Source organism: Lichenostomus cassidix, chromosome 2, assembly GCF_008360975.1.
Source record: "Lichenostomus cassidix isolate B80296 chromosome 2, HeHo_3.0, whole genome shotgun sequence".
Taxonomy (NCBI): domain Eukaryota; kingdom Metazoa; phylum Chordata; class Aves; order Passeriformes; family Meliphagidae; genus Lichenostomus; species Lichenostomus cassidix.
The window spans coordinates 109748110-109765764 of NC_139482.1; the positions used below are offsets into that span (position 1 = coordinate 109748110).

Sequence of the window (17655 nt, forward strand, 5' to 3'; positions counted from 1 at the left end):
TAACAGTTACATGCCAGCTTCAAGGAGCAAATTTCACAAAAATCATTTGTATTTGTGCCTACATTAATTTTAACATGGTTTTTGGTTGAAATCTTGGTATAAAGGAGTGTGCCCAGGTGGCCAAAAAGGCCAGTGTCGTCCTGGCCTGCATCAGCAATAGTGTGGCCAGCAGGACCAGGGCAGTGATTGTCACCCTGTACTCAGCACTGGTGAGGCCACACCTTGAATCCTGTGTTTCATTTTGGGCCCCTCACATCAAGAAAGGCACTGAGGTGCTGGAGCATCTCCAGAGAATAGCAGAAGAACTGGGAAAGGGTCTGGAGCACAAGTCTTATGAGGAGTGGCTGAGAGAGTTGGGGGTGTTTCTCCTGGGGAAAAAAGGAGGCTCAGGAGTGACCTTATCACTCTCTACAGCTATGTGAAAGGACGTTTTAGTGAGACGGGGATCAGTCTCTTCTCACAGATAACAACTGACAGGACAAGAAGAAACAGCCCCAGATCACACCAGGAGAGGTTACATTGGACATTAGGAAAAATTTCTTCACCAAGAGGGCTGTCAAGCATTGGAACAGGCTGATCAGGGAAGTGGCGGAGTCACCATTGCTGGAGGTGTTTAAAAGATGTGCAGATGTGGCACCTGGGGACAGGGTTTAGTGGTGGACTTGGCATTGCTGAGAAATGGTTAGACTTGATGAACTTAAAGGTCTTTTCCAACATGTACAATTATATGATTCTAAGAACACATTATAGTTAAGGTACATTATTTGTTGATCACTTTTAGTACTTGAGCGCTTGAAAAATGGTCCAACGCTATACTGGACCTCATTCTGAGGGTGTAGTTGGACAATACAGTTTGAGTTGATCTGATAGTTCACTGCTGTTGAACAGGGGGACCTGCAGCCTGTTCAGCTGGTGGAAACACAGCAAACATTACATTTCCTTCTGGGTCACTGAATTGGTGCTATGAAAGGTACAAAATGCAAGGGAGATGACACAAGGGAGGAGTGTTGAATGCAGGGAGGAGAAAGGTGGTCTAGCAGCTGTTACATTTCTTAGTTGTAAAGACAAACCTGGGACTGTGCTGGTGAAAAATAGAAATATTTTCCTCTTAACGTTAAGTGTAAAGATGCAGGATAAACCTGCATAAAGGATAAACCTCTTAGGAAAAAGTACACAGAATAAGCCCTACAGATTAGTTATTGTCTTGAATCGCAAAATAAAATGGAGATGTTTTTCTTTTTAATGTTACTTGGAAGGTACTATAGCTAACAACTATTAGCTATTGATAGCATTAATAACTCAAAACTGACTAGGAATAAAACTCAGCAGAGTGAGAGCAAAGACTCCACAGCTGCTGTAGATCATATGCTACTTACTTCTCCAGATTATTTGGCAGTACTAGGTGTTTTGTTTAATATAAATATACTTCAGGGACCTAAACCAGGAAAACACGGGATTTCACTTTGTACAGATTTTGACTGTCTCTCTGTTGTAATACCTAAACAGCTGTGAGATATCCTCTGCTCAAATACAAATCTCTTGAGACAGTTCTCACAACTTTAAAACTTAAATATCTCATAGAGGATTTCAAACATAGCTTGCCTCCTTCTAGAAACACATTCTCTCTCTATTAACATTTCCATTGAATTTTTGGCATCTTACTGAAATGAGCAGAAAGAAAACTGTATGAGCTTGAGGTTACTTGAAAGGTGTTGCTATAAAAGTCGAAATTCTTCCATCTATTAAACAGTATCTCTGAAACTTAACTAGCAAATAAGGATGTAACAAATCCTAAAGAGTTTATGGGGTTTTATATTCCAAGAACACCTATCCCAAGTTAGACAGAATTCAGTTACACGGGTGTTAGTTTTAAAAACAAGCATGTTAGAAGATTTGTCTGTTTATAAATTTTAGGTTGTCACACAAGTATATAAATACTAAAATATGTACCTCACAGTGAAATAGTGGTGTTCATTTTGCAAGAACTTTGTTTTTTCCGGAAAGGGGCTTATAATATTGGCATAAAATACAGTACTTCCAAATATAATGGTCATGGAGAAAAATACAGGAACTATATGACACATATATAAAATTGGATTTTCAGAAATCCTTAACCACATTTTCCATGTAGTTTCATTAGCTTTTTATGAGACTTAAAATATTTTCTGGTTTAGGTTTCAATTTGAAATCATTTATGCCAACAATGGTGTGTGTTCAACAGTGAACATACACTTTCCCACACTTCCACTGCTTTAGAATTCTTGCATTATGATTTTGTCTCAATAAGGTTCATAAATATTCCATTTTGTTAAAGTTTATATAACTTTTAAAGAGTGGAATTCAAAGTAACAGCAAAGAGTACTCCATTTCATGGAAAGGAAATTATACCAAACCACCTTAAAAAAGCAGGGGGGGAAGAACAGAATGCCAGGGAATTTGGAGAGAGTAACTGTGTCATTAAAATAAGCTAAGAAAGATTATAGTTGCATATTTAGTTAGTTATTATGGCTCTTTGCAGTCTTCCAGAGGGAAAACTTTGGCCATGCAAAATTAAATCTGAGACTAAATATTTCATGAAGTGGCTTGGACAGCAAGTCATAAAAATCTACATATACATTAGTTCATTATAGCTTTGACAGTCAACATCATATTCCTTGTCTTCCAAGTATTAGGAACTACAAGCCTCACTAGCAAATACCATCTGCATTAAAAATCTCAGAAGCTGATCTTCCCATGAGCTTTCTGGGGTGCCATACAGTAACGGTTCCAATATGTAATTCCAATTTATGAAACAATACCCACTTAATTAAATTCCATGCAATTACATTAAAAAATGTTTTTTACAAAAGAAACTACTGCTTCTGAGCACAGAGAGCTGCTAGAGAAATCTGACTGGTAGTCAGCTTCATGGGATGATTGTCCCATTGCTTTTTATGGTACAAATACAAAGAAATTCTGGGAAAAATAATTTTGGCACAATCTCACCAATTGAACAGAAATGCCAAGGTATGTACAATGCAGAGGGAGATGTCTGCCCAAGGGGATACCCCCAGGTCAATCTAGATGGCTCTACATGCATGGGTCTTATTCCAAAAGTGGTCAGCCTCACTGAACAACACTGCAGCCTACACATATAACACATCTGAAGGTAGCCTGAGGATCTCAAATAAGGCACACAAATGTATGGCTACACTGCAATGGCCTTACCCAAAACAGCTCCAAGGAGAGTGTACATTCAGAATGAAAGAACAGACTCATTAAAGTTGGAAAAGACCTCCAAGATCGTTGAGTTCAACCTCTGACTGAACACCACCATGTCAACTAAATCATAATGCTAAGTGCCATGTCCAGTAGTTTCTTGGACACTTCTGGGGATGGTGATTCCATCACCTTCCTTGGCAGCCCATGCCAATGCTTAACCACCCTTTCAGCCCTTTCAGAGAAACATTTCTTCCTGATGTCAAACAGGAACCTCCCCTGGCACAGCTTGAGGCCATTTCCTCTTGTCATGTTGATTGTTTTTTGGGAGAAGAGACTGACCCCCACCTGGCTATAAGCTCCTTTCAGGTGGTTGTAGAGAGCAATGAGGTCTCCCCCAAGCATTCTTTTTTCCAGACTAAACACCATTGGGTTGCTTTCCAGCCACTCTTCCCCAGCCTGTATCTCTGCCTGGGGTTGTTGTGAGCAAAGTGCAGGACCCGGCATTTGGCCTTATCAAACCTCGTACATTGGCCTCAGCCTGTCCAGATCCCTCTGCAGAGCCTTCCTGCCCTCCAGCAGATCAACACTCCCACCCCACTTGGTGTCATCTGCAAACTCACTGAGGGTGGACTCAATCTCCTTCCAAATCATTGATAAAGATATTAAACAGGTCTGATCTCTTGGTTGTCCTGCATGTTACTGCGTAATGACAGCAAAGATGATCTGTTCCATAACATTCCCAGACACTAAGGTCAGGCTGACAGGCCTGTAGTTCCCCAGATCCTCCTTCCACCCCTTCCTGCAGGTAAGCATCACACTGGCCAATCTCCAGTTCTTGGGTCCTCCCTGGTTAACTAGGACTGGTGATAAATGATGGGGAGTGGCCTGGCTCTTCCACTGGCTCCCTCAGTATCCCAGTGTGGATCCCATCTGGCCCCACAGACTTGTGAGTGTCCAGTGGCACAGCAGGGCACTGAAGGCTCCTCCTGGATTACAGGGTTCTGTTCTGCTCCCTGTGTCTGTCTACCAGCTCAGCAGGCCAGCTGCCTTGAGGATATCGGGTCTGTCTGTTGAAGACTGAGACAAAGAAGGCATCAAGAATCTCAACCTTTTCCTCATCTTTGGTTACAGTGTTCCCTTCTGCATCCAATAGATGATGGAGATTTGTATTGGCTCTCTTTTTTTGCTGTAAATGTATTTATAAAACACTTTGTATTATCTTTCACAGCAGTGGCCAGATTGAGTTGTAGTTGAGCCTTCACCATTCTAATTTTCTCTCTACAAGACATAATGACATCCTTTACTGTTCTTTAGTTGTCTGCCCCTATTTCCCAAGGTCATAAACCCTTTTTTTTTTTCTCTGCAAGTTCCAGTGAAAGCTCCCTTATTCAGCCAGGCCAGTGTTCTTCCCTGATGGCTCATCTTTTGGTACATAGGGACAGCCTGCTACTGTGCCTTTAAGATTTCCTTCTTTATATATGTCCAGCCTTCCTGGACCTTTATTACACAGAACTGTGCAGTTGCTTTAAATAATCTACCTTGAATAGGTAGATTATTGGGTTTATTATTATAGGTTTGGAAGGTGAGAGCTTTGGAAGAGAAAGCAAAAAAGCCAAGCAAACATGGATCTCACTCCCAGGTCAGCATCATTTCAGGTCTAAGTCTTCACACCTCTGCACAGCAAGGTGCAACGTACCTAAAAATACAGTCATGACATGGTATAAAGTAGTAAAAATGGAATATGAAACTGAGATGTAGGTGTTATGGGAGAAAAACAGCAAGAGGAAAGAAAAAAAACTATACTTATTTCCATAAGAAGCTCAGGCCTGTCATCCCATCTGTCATCACCATCTCTCCTGACACTCACCTTAAGCACTGAAGCACCTAACAATTTCCTTTTCATTGCTTAGTCCTTTATTTTTCCTACCTTTGAAAGCACCCTCTGCTAATGCTGGTGTCAGGGAGCTTCTCAGAATGTCATCATCAAGGGACAAAGATTTTTATAAAAGCAAACAGCAGTGACTCTCCTACAAAGACAGGCTGAGAGAATTGGGGTTGTTCAGCCTGGAGAAGAGAAAGCTGCAGGGAGACCTTGGAGAAACCTTCCAGTACCTAAAGTGAGCTATGAGAGAGCTGGAGAGGGACTTTTCTCATGGGCATGTAGGGATGCGACAAGGAAGAATGGGTTCAAATGGAAAGAGGGTAGGTTTAGATCAGGTATTAGCAAGAAAATCTTTACTGTGAAGGTGGTGAGGCACTGGATTGGGCTGCCTGAAGAAGCTGGGAATGTTCCATCCATGGAAGTGTTCAAGGCCAGGTTGGGTGGTGTTCTGAGCAACCTGATCTAGTGGAAGGTGTCCCTGCGCATAACTGGGCTGCTGCATAGGCTGCTGCTACTTAATGATTTCCATTGTTCCTGTAAAATAATTTGAACTTTCTGGAGGGATAAGAATTATTGTAGTAGAACCCCTAATATACTACTTAATATGCTGTTTGGGATTTTTTTTAAGTCTCATGAACTTTTTTCTGTGTGGTGGTTTGATTTGAGGGGTTTTTTTGTTGTTTGGTTGTTGGTTTTTTTTAAATCTTAGAGAACTGTTTTGGAAAGAGATCGGTAATTTATCCACAATTCCTCTTTATCTCAAAATCAGCACTAGTGCATTTGAAGATAAAACTACATGAAAATGTCAGACATGTAAATTATTTCACTGTACATTACCTAAAGCATAAGCACAAAAGGTGGTAAAAGCGCTGAACAGCCACACCCAGGTGGGAACAAGTCCAGGACTGGTACCTGAAATAAATGGGGTAGGGAGTTAGTGTAACAGGGGTTAACATCAGAGAAATCCACCAAGATATGCATATACATGCAAACAAGCTGCCACCGATTAACCCACTGCATCAAACAGATTGAAATACTTGGGTCTGACCTTCAGGCATCAGTGAGCTCTATCAAAGGAGCACTGAGCAGGCTTGGATGTGTTTACACCGTAAAGGACAAAAGGTAATGGAAAGGTTTTTTGGTCCTGAAATGACTAGTATTGCACAAAACAATGGTATTAACTAGGCAAAATTTTTCACAGGTCATGGGAAGACTACCCATTGAAAAATTAGTTAATGTTCATATAATAAATAGAGGCAAAAAAAGAAAAAGTTTGCAAGCATGATTATCAGTGCCAGTATGGGGTTTGTGCAGCACTTTTACCACAGATCTGAACAGGAAGTTTTTGTCCTTAGGCTAGCAGAAATATTAGCACCCTTTTTTTTCCTTGAGAAAAGGAAAAGATAGTTTAATTGGACAGAGCTCAGGGTTCTGTTCTTGCTCTGCTGATAGCATTAACCCAAGGTTATTGTTGCTCTTTCAAAGAAATTGATCCTTTTTCTAAAGAGTGTTCTATTTAACTTAAACATCACCCAATACTACATCAACACTAAACAACTGTAAGTGCAAAGTCCTCTCAGGTTTCTGTCATTTGGCACCAAACACAGGGAATTCCTGCATACAGAGGTGTGTCCTTGCCTGAATGATGCCAGGACATGCCAGCACCTCAAGCAGTGCCCTGACAACTTTCTCTCAGGGCCTCATCTTGCCACTCTGAAAGAAACTATGACAATTCCTGAGTCCTAGCTGTGAATCTGCAAACTGTACAATGAAAACCAACTGTCCAGAAAATTAGTGTTTTATTTCTGACCCTAGGTATGGGATTGATATATGATACTCGACAGGCTCTTTAGGTTGCATGAATATTTTCAATCAATTGAGAAACAATGGATACTGTTCTTATGTGGAATTAGGAAGAGCTTGCAATCTACACCTACAGGTCTCAGCTGTAACAGACTTGATCACCATTTCAAATGTCTTCAAATTCCATGTATATCTACTGAGAATGTGTCAAGATAACATCATCCCATTCTGGATGCTCTTTTATTACAGGACTAAGTAACTATCATCAGCATTGATAAAAAACCCCAGAAGCCCGTTTAAGAACAGGGCCAGAAAACTGCATAACAAGCTGGCCCTGAAAATGTAATGCTCATACAGGACTATTTTTGAACCAAAAGTGCTAACAAGTGTCCCTGCCTTTAGAATTGCTATGATAAATGTACAAACAGACCACACCAAAGAGTACCTCCTGAAGCTAACCACAGGCATAAAAAAATTAAGGCAGCTAAACATAGTTGTTTCAGGAAATAAAAGTGTTATCTTCACTAAATTGTCTAGTTTAAAGAAAATCAAATCCTTTTATCTGTATCTATTTTACATAATTATCAGCTGGAAGATTCTTTCTGTGGGCTCCAACAGTTGCTCTGAGAGTCCCAAACCAAACACACCTTACATCAGGAGCAATCATGTCCAAAAAATTCTGATTTAGTCTACAATGAGGAACAAACATGGACTTGGACTTTGAAAGTCATAATTTGAAGAGACATTTATTTAGAAACTGTGTTTTTGTCTAGAAGCAGTCTTGAATAGGGGGTGTGTGTGTGTGGAGTAGTGAAAGGGAAGTTAACTCATTCAGGCATCAGTTTAGGTATTAGGAAATGTGAAACCAATGAAAATGTTATGAAGAATATTCAGGTGGGTTTTGACTGCGTATTTAAACCCTGGAACAAACTTTAAATAAAATGAGATCTTATCAGAGACTTCAAGCAGCACATGCTGAAACCCATTTTAGAGATAAAATTAAATACGATTTTTCAATAAAATTATCAAAATTTATAATGCCATGTGTGAGATCGATTCTCCTATATGCACATGTAGGAGCCTCATTAAGGGAATAAGCAGAAGATTCAAGTGTCTGACACCTCCCTGTAACATTCAGAAATACAAGCAGTTCAGGAATTCTGAAAAATTACAGTGTGAAGACATTTACCTGAGGCAGTGTAGTCCCAGTCATAAAAAGATATTAGAAGATAATTAAATAAAATCATGACAAATCCAGAGAATGTTAACAGGTTGGGAGCAATCCACAAAGGCACTATCTGTAAAGAAACGAAGGGAAAAAAATCAGAAAAATTGTATTTCAAAATGTGCATCCTATTTGAATTAAATACCTCATATCAGGAGAGAAGCCTTTATATGACATCAGCTATGTTCAGATTTGTGTATATTTCCCTATTTTCAAATTAAAACACAGTTTTAATTTCTGAAATCTATTTTCAAATGCAATCCTTTTGCCTGATTTTTGTGATTGCAGTAAGAATGGCATTTTAAAACGTTGCATTCCCTGTGTTCTACATGATCCTCATTTACCCAGCCACCAAGGAAAGCCTTTTGTGATCATCTGTATCAGAACTGAAAGAAGACTGCAGCACCCCAGTGTGGTAATTCAGCATCCACGTGGCAGGTTTTTTAAGCATTCTATTCCCACACTATAACAAGGCAAGTTCTTCCTCTAAAATATGCAAATAATTTCTAACTCAAAACATCAACAAAATCAGACTCTGAGTGTGTTGTGCTTTTAAATTCAGAAGATCTCCCTGTTACAAGCATCTCCCTACTTCTCTAGATAGTAACTTTCTGACTGAGTCTCCCTCTTTACTCATAAATTATAAACACTCCATTAATTCATTTTACTTTGTAGGGTGCTGGAAAGGACTCTCTGCCTTCAGCTAAATCCCTAATTCTTTGTCCCAGTAACCATTCTCAGGTATTCATTCCCTGTGGCTTTAAGGTGCTCCTTACACTGCAACAGGAATCCCTTTTGGCAACACTCTTCCCAAGTAACACAGATTCTCCAGAATACTTTTTGAAATAGCATATGCAACTTTCTACATGATTTTTAGACAGTATATATTTGCAGAAATACTAAGTATCAACCATTACCATCAATCAAATGCACTATCAATATATTTAAAATACAAAAATACTGGAAGCTTATAATCAAATTATTTGGAGTGTCTAGGGACTCAAAATGTAGATAAAGTACTTCAACACTATAAAATATTAAAATACCATATTAAAGAAAATCAAGTAAAATAATTCCTGATACTACAATAGTTTTGAAATAAAATGTTTTGTTAACATATCTGGACTACCTAGATGAACAGACAGATGAATATATATTCATTTGTACTCATCTTTAAATTTTTTCTATCTGACTCCTACATGAAAAATTTACTTTTAAAATCTGAATGCTTAGACTGATTGCCTATCCTGAATAGATTATCTTTTTCAGTTATAGAACAATTTATAATATTCAGGAGAAATTATAAGTGTACACTTCCAAAAATCAGATTGAAATTCCTGAACACTTTTCCATTATGTTTCTTAGATGTTTTCTGTAATAACATTGAGAAAACTATTCTATCTGATAGTTGCTTTCCTTATCAACAGGATTTTATCACTGTTCTAAAACAGTTTGTCAGCTCTCATAGTACTGAAAATACCTTATGGAATGCATCCAGCTAAGATTAAAAAAAATGAACATATCTATCATCCTGAGTTTCAAAAGGGCAAATCTAAACCTCTAAGAAAAGGGAGAGCAAATGTCCTCTGCAGTTCCTTTTGGAGAACACCTAAGGAGGAACCCTTCACTGCACAACCCCCTTTTCTTACACTGACTGCATGCTCAGCATCTCCCAGTTTTGCTACCTGAGGATGCAGAAGATGAATTTCCTACTGGGGAATTTATCTGGTGTCTATGACCTTACATGAAATAAGAAGCACAGACACTGAAAAATTCTAGATTTGTCTCATTTAATCTAAATCATAGATCAAAGCAGTGCTTTAAGACACTACAGAAAAATGTTTACATGGATATATGGATGCCATCCAGTGTATTGTTTTAAACTGACTGCCTTTTCCTCGACAATTCACAAGAATTGTTGACTATTAAATCAAGTGGGGCACCACAAACATCTGCTTTCTAATTAGGTTCATCATTCTAAACAGACACAATGTCATTATTAAGTTATTACTGGAAATAACTTATGCTTACATGGTGCAAACATGAAGAAGTTATTTTAACCCACTTTCTTGCTAACATTGTGTATTTTAAGAAGGAAACCTTCAAAGGATGTTGTTACAGTTGCAATCCCTTTGGCTAACAGACATACCATGGAAAACAGTTACAGGAGTTCTGTCCTCAGGAAAACAGACTCTCCTGCAGTTAAACCCTTAAGCATGTTCTTTTGATCCTTACCGAACCTAATCTGTCTAGGTATTTTGAAAGTATTCCGGTTGCAAAATCCCTTTTGTTATATTTAATGCCCCTTATCCTTTTGGTTGGCATTACACTACCATCACCCTATTTCATAATTAAACAATCACAGGGTGTTCAAGATTAACTTCTTACACACCTTGGAAAAACACAGCCTGAATTTATTAGTATCCTGTACAAGGATGTGTTGCAACCTTTATTATCTAATTAACAGACACTAGAGGTCTAATACATCACTGTGCTACATGATTAATACCACTGGTGGTGCCATGGGGAGAATCACATCTGTTCTCTGGCAAAACCATTGTATGCTTGAACCTTTTATAAAACTCCTAGTTCCACGAAGTATCAACTGATTTCTGTTTCTCTGGGTCTACAGCCATTCATTCTAAAAGCCTTAATACAAACAGTAAATGCCTTAATACAGCAACTATGTAGATAATTCAATGGTAAAGTACACATTTATGTAAAGCTCTATTCAAACTTTACTAAGTCACTTGAGACCACTAAAATTCTACTCTTGCCCAATTCTAGTGATAAAATCAAAGTTCATAAAGGCAACAGAGGGGAGTTTAATAGATTTCAGTGAAGTTGGCCTACACCTGTGTACTCCACTGGGATTTCCTCCCTTTCCTCTCATTGTCCAGCATCCCCACCACTGATAAATGAGCTGGGTTATGACAATATGTTTTTAGCTCACAAATTCACAGACCTTTAATGCCAAGCTTTTCTTTATTTCTTATAACATAGGAAATATGTTTTACAATGAATGATAATGTCTTATAATATAGGAAACACATCTTCCAATGAATTCTGTGTTATGGAATAGAGAGAAACTTGTGTTGCCATTAGGACTAAACTGACATAGGAAAGGCAAGACCAAAATCCCAAGCCATTGTTCTCACAGATTACTTTTTTTTTTTTAACTCCTCTAGAGTCTGGTAAAAATAGTCCACATGGAATTTTTATTTTCACCAGATTGGAAAGTAAAAGTAAATTGATGCATATCTGAAAATAGATGTATCCAGATGTCTAAACTGAGTGAAGGAACTTCTCCTAGTCATCAACATGCACACTTGTACTGCCCAATTTTCAATGAACATAGTAGACACAAAAAATCCATATTGCAATGCATTGTTCAGGAACAAAACCATTATAGCAACTTGCATTCCTACTGATATTTTACAAACAATTATATTGTGGCCAATAATTTTGGTGCTCACACAGTTCTCATTTTTATTTCTAGGAGCAAAGTAGACTCTACTGCAATCCATCACATACTTTTCCCTCTGCAGCTGTGCATTGCCAGCTCCTCTGTAGGACTCTGATTCTACATGCCAGTATCTTTTAATGTTAGAATGACTACTTCTACAAAAGCTGAGAGCAGTGTAATTTCCCTTTCAATCCTTGTGACACAGCACTGAGTAGTATTCTGTAACCTTCTTGCACCGGAAGGCAAAGCAGAACATTCACTGCTGTATCTTCAGGATTCAAACCAAACCAAATGGCACAGTACAGACAGCATCCACTTCAGTCTTTGGTTCTGTACTCAGATAGTTGAAATAGGTTTTAAGTTCTTCACTCTGTTTCAGTTCTCCTCCAGCAAGAAGCGAACTAAACCAGGCTTACCTAAAACTCCATGAGATTTTAAAAAATCTAAAGAGGTGACATTTTTTATAGGACCTATCATCCTAAGATACATGGGGACATTCAATAATGTTGCTTTTTTTCTGGTAAAATGCTGCAACCATTAGAAGAACTTATCTCCAAAGGAAGTTTTGCATTGACAATACTCCCCCTTCAATCTGATAGCAGATGGATACCCACCCATCTCCTAAACCCAAGGGCAAGTGCACAGCAAAGCCTCTACTCGTCTCCCATGCCACAGCGCTGGAGGGGCTTTTCTGCCTCATTGTTTTCCTCAATATTATGATGGGAATAAAAACAAAGTTTCTTAACTGAATTACTGAATTCAGTGTCACATCTTTTAATTGCTTTTTTCTCATCCCGTGTTCGGGGGTTTTTTTAATTCTTCAGTTGGGTCATATAAACACTTTTCATTAAATTACTCTGAGGTTATGAATTACAGATTATGATTTTCCTGCCATATCAAGAATAAGCAACACCCTGAATTATAGAATCCAAATATGGCAGATCCAACAGCACTCTGACCACATACATCCTTTTTTTGTTAACACAAAGGTTTATTTTCAAGTCTGCTCCAATATAAATATTTCCTGTAATGAGGCAGATGCAGAAGTCATTGCTTCCTTCAAGATCAATAAAGTTCATCTTTATTTGAGATACACTTGTTTTTTTGGTGGGGTTTTTTTTTTGCCAACAACAGCATAACTAACTGTGAATGGTTTATTTTTAAAAACTGCATATTGTAATGCATTCAAGAGATGGCATCTTCCAATCGTTATGGTGATCATGGTAACCACTCTCATTTTCAGCTTCTCAGAGGAACGCCTGCCTCCCTCAAGCAAGTACCCTTGGGAGAAAATGAGACAGCACTTGCATAAAATCATATGCACAGCACAGAGAGAAAGCCATGCTGTTGTTAGGCAGCATATGCTGCACAAAAATAATCTGTACTCAGTAAAACCTTCCATGTCTGTGAAGCTGTTTAATGAAAGATGTAATAATGAAAGATGTAGAAAAGAAATTGATGCCTTTTCTACAGCAATCAGAAAAAAAGAATCAAGCCCTTCCTTTCTAAAAAAAAAGTCTTAACGTACTCATCTTAAACACAACTATATATCCAGCAACATTTGTTTTCGTTTATCAGATGTCTTCATTTCAGCTTCATTAATTAATATGTATTTTAAAATGAAAATACATGCTGTATTCAAAACAAATTCTTACATTAACACGTAAAGCTTTTATTAAATAAAATTCTTACCTTAATAATTTTATTCCAGATGGGCTGCATAATATACACAGATAAAGGATTTGTATCCACAGCACTGTACTGTGAGGAAAAAGCAAACATGTTAAACAAAGCAGTGAACAATGCCTGTTTTTCCAGCACATATCTTTCATATATCCTTCAGCATCTAAGTGCAATCACTCTCAGTGTGGCTGGTGTAAATTTATTTTATTCTGATGACTAGACATATAGGTTTAATTTAATTTAAAAGCACTGGCCTCATTTACAATTACCTTGTTAGCAACTCTATGTATGAGCACAAAGGTTTAGGGCTGTGAAATGGCAAGCAGCTCTGCAGTCACATTTTACTTTTAAATTCTTATTAATTTTACAATCCTAGAAGATTCTGCATTTCTACCATGGTTTTGGATTTAACACCTTTATTTGCACCACCAGTAGTGCATAGTCTGAGCAGTAGTTCATTGCTAGTATGTAGGACAGATAGTAAATATGGAATATGTTCGTAGGTGGAAAATTATCTTGCAGAGATACACAGCTTTTGTCATAGTAACACAGTTGCATTTGCACTATGCTACTTCATGTAAGGCAATGTTATTATAAAAATGAGCTCTAAAATAGCACAGTTCATTACCACAATAGAATTTCTCAGTTGGACGGACCTGTAAACATATGTGTTTTATAAATTCCAGTAAGTACATATCTGAATCTTTTGCAAAGTAAATATTTCAGAAATTCAAGGCCACCCTCAATTGCTGTTGTCTGCTTTTTCCTCAGAGGACAGTATCGAGTTTTATCCTGCCTGGAGACAGCAGAACACAGAATAATCAGAGGAAGAACAATCTTAACTGATAACACCACCACTCAAAACCATGTACTTGAGCCCTGGCAGATAGGCACTGGAAGAAGTTATCCATCACTGGGGCGGAACACATAATTATTTCAGAAATTCTTGGACTTTGAAAGTAGATATATGGGCTTAATATATAGGCTTAATGTTGGTAGCATGATGCATATGAGTCACAAAGATTCAGATATATCTATACATAGCACTGTCCAAACATCATGTGCAGACAACAGGAAAGAAATAGGGATGTGTTAGACTACAGTTTGACAAAGCTGTTCAGTTGCAGAAGAGCTGATGACAAAGAGTCTTTCCTTTCACATAACTTCAGCTAACAGTTAATTGTCTCTCCATACATATAGTTAATTTATTGACCTCTCTTAGCCAGCTACTCTTTGTAGGGGACTACACTCTGGAAGTACCTGTCACAAGACATTAAATATCAAAGCAACATAGACTTGTCTTAAACTACATATTAAATGCTTAGGAACTTTCCCATACATAACCTTTTCCTATCAGAATACAAAGGGTATGTTTTAATTACTTTCTGGACAAAACAAATCATTCACATCATTATTTTGTAATTCGTGTTCAAGTTTAAATCACAGATCATAAACATAGGATCTCATAAAATTATTATAGCACAGCTATACATTGTAAACACATAGTGGCAAATATCAAAAAAAATCACCTAGCATCAGCTGGTCAGACCAGGCTGCCTGACTTTCCAAAGGGAATAGAATTTATGGTTTAATGAAGTGTACATCACTGATTTTTATTTTTCTAAAAATACTGAAAGCATTCACTTTAGTGCATCATTTTTCTCTGCTACTGCCACCCATATTGCTTAAAACACGATGTAATTTTGTCATAAACAGATTTTCCACCAGAATATATATTAGAATTTTTAAATACATTACCTCAGAAAAAAATGAATTTACAGGTAAAACTAATCTTTTCACTACTCTGTATGTATTTTCAGGTCCAAATGCTGTATCTGTCTTTCAAACATTGATTATGACAATTGCTTGATCTTTTGATAGTCCAGTGTGAATTACTGAAGCCTGTAAGCCTTGTTTACATTTATGCCAAAATTAAGAATAATACCAAGCCATACAATACTTATGCCAATAAACCATCCAGCTAGTACTTAATTCACATGAGAACTAAGGGAATCCTCTGAAAACGAAGAAAATTCAAAGTATCCATTAGCACTTTTGAGGTTCCAGGTAATCAGGAGTCTGCCCAAAGTTTCATTTGTAGCCCCTGTCCATTTCCTTACCCCAGCTGGAATACAGAGACTATTTGAGATACAAGACAACTTGCTCACCAGCAAATTTAATTAATTCAGCCATACCTGGATAAGAATGTGAAAAAGTCAAAATAAGTGAGTTTTACCCGTTACTTTGGCATTCTCTTTCTTCCCTCATTCCCAAGTCAAGTCATGAATGAAATCAGAAAATGCTAATTAAACAACAGTAAAATGAGGCTTTCTACCCAAAGTATTCACTGGCTTTCTCTTAGAAGAAAAGGAAAAACAGTCTCATTTATTTGAAATTGTTTTCTTATGGAGAAAATATAAGAGACTTTATAGGTATTATATAATTTTTCTATTTTCTTCAATGGAAAATGTAAGAGATTATGTAGCTTTCCAACATATCTCTACATAATAGACACAAACATTAGACACAGTCAGCTTTTCGTTCGCCTGACAGTTTCCAAAGTCAAGCATCAAAAATCAAAACAGACCTTGTTGGGGAAAAAAAAAAAGAAAAAAGTAGAATTACAGGCAGCTTTTGTCACCTAAAGCCATTTCAAGACCCACCACATTTCATCATGTTGATTCCTGTGTCTGCAGCTGATCTGTGGTCCTCTGGGCGGGGAAGGAACATTCAGCAGATGTACAGAAGAATGGAAATTTGCTCTTCTCTCAACAATAATTTGTTTTAGCCAGACCAAAGGAAACACCCATGGAAAAACAGTTTTCAGTCATGGCAAAAAATAAAACTTGACAAATAAAATCTGCTATACAGTTTAATACTCTGCTTTGTTCTGCTCCCAAGAAGCTACTAACCTCAAGGCCATGAAATCCTCAGGAGTTTAATGTTCATGGCTGCTCAGAAAAGCAAAGTACTGAGTAACAGGCTCACATTATGATCAATGAACATGAATGCAAGAGTGCACTGAACCTGATGTAAAAAAAGCACTGCCATTTGCTATTGTGTAATTCTGTCATTTTCAGGGCACTTATACTAAAAGACAGAAGTGGAGGAGGATAAGCCTGTTGGAGGTTTTTAAGTGCAAGATTTATACAAGTGCTAAGCACTTCCCTGCAAACACTTTCTGCCCTGGAAAAGGGATTGATTGTCTTTATACAAAGAAGAAGGGCTTGGAATAATCAGAAAGCTTCTCTCAATTATTTTTATAAGAAGTCGTAACAGTTGGAAGGGAATGGCAGTAGTGAGCGAATAGGAAAAATAGCATTGACTCCATCTTACTCCCAAGTTTAAAAATGCTTCTTCTGGTTTTATTCAATAGCTGATGTCTCCTTGAAAGCCATCTGCTTTCTCTCTCAGTGTTAATGGCTTCTAGCAGTGCTAGAAATGAGGATACAGACACCAGACACGTGCACACATACATGGTGACTCGGGCAGCACACGTGAGATGTGCTTCTACTATGTGATTCTGCATCTTAATTTCCATCCAGCGGATGGAAATTACAGCATCAAGTTTGTGCTGGTGAACTCTGTTAAAGAGGAAAGGAAATAAGATTAAGGAGGAAGGGGAGAAAAGGGATAAACAGTTAAGAAAAGTAACTGAGAAAAACAAGAGAAAGAAAAATGAGCAAAAGCAAAGAAGAAGAAACACAACAGTTCTGCAGTGGCAGAGCAGAGCCAAACACTGAGGGGCAAAAGCACACACAATGATCAAGGTCTGCTCTGCTAAACGCAAGACAAATGGTACCTTCTGGCTCACATCCACACAGCTTAGAAATAATTCCCATTATTGCAAACTGGTCACATCCACACTGCACAGCATCTGCTGGAGGGGTGTTGGGCCTCATCATCTGGCCCTGCACACCTAACACATTATTAGCATTCAGTATGTTTAAGTTCAAAGTATCTGAAACAATCTGGAAACCACACTGTAACCCAGCAATATGGCACTTCCAGAGCACGAAAGTGAGCCCTGTCTGCTGTGCATGTTCAAAAGTCCAAATGCCCATGTTGGAAGAGTGCTGAAGGATGGTGAAAGCCAAAAAAATGATGCGCATGTCTCCAGAACGACTATTTCCAAACCAAACCCTAGTTATTGCCTTGGAAAGACTTTAAAGAAAACAGACAAACAAACAAAGCCCAAACAGGGAGTGAGCTAACCATTAATGAGAGCAAACAGCTGGATCTTCACTGGACTCCCTATCCCTCCCCAGCCTTGCATTGTGGACGCATCACAAGAATAAAATTTTGGAATGACTACAATTAAGAGAAAAATATAAAGCATGTCTACATAAACTTTAGAGTCAGGAGAGAAAGCAAGCTGCAAGGAATGTAGTTGCA

The 17655-nt window shown here is 38.0% G+C and overlaps 1 protein-coding gene across 2 annotated transcripts in view; it reads right to left on the bottom strand.

The window, feature by feature from the left end:
- The window catches only part of LOC146441966 (ethanolaminephosphotransferase 1-like), a 57580-nt gene that overhangs the window by 31744 nt on the left and 8181 nt on the right, over positions 1–17655 (bottom strand). For both annotated transcript variants that reach the window (XM_085052797.1, XM_085052798.1), the window contains exons 2-4: positions 13270–13338; positions 8076–8184; positions 5921–5995 (exon numbers count right to left, since the gene is read on the bottom strand). In XM_085052797.1, coding sequence (XP_084908923.1) covers positions 5921–5995; positions 8076–8184; positions 13270–13338 — 253 coding nt within the window. The remainder of the gene's footprint in view (positions 1–5920; positions 5996–8075; positions 8185–13269; positions 13339–17655) is intronic.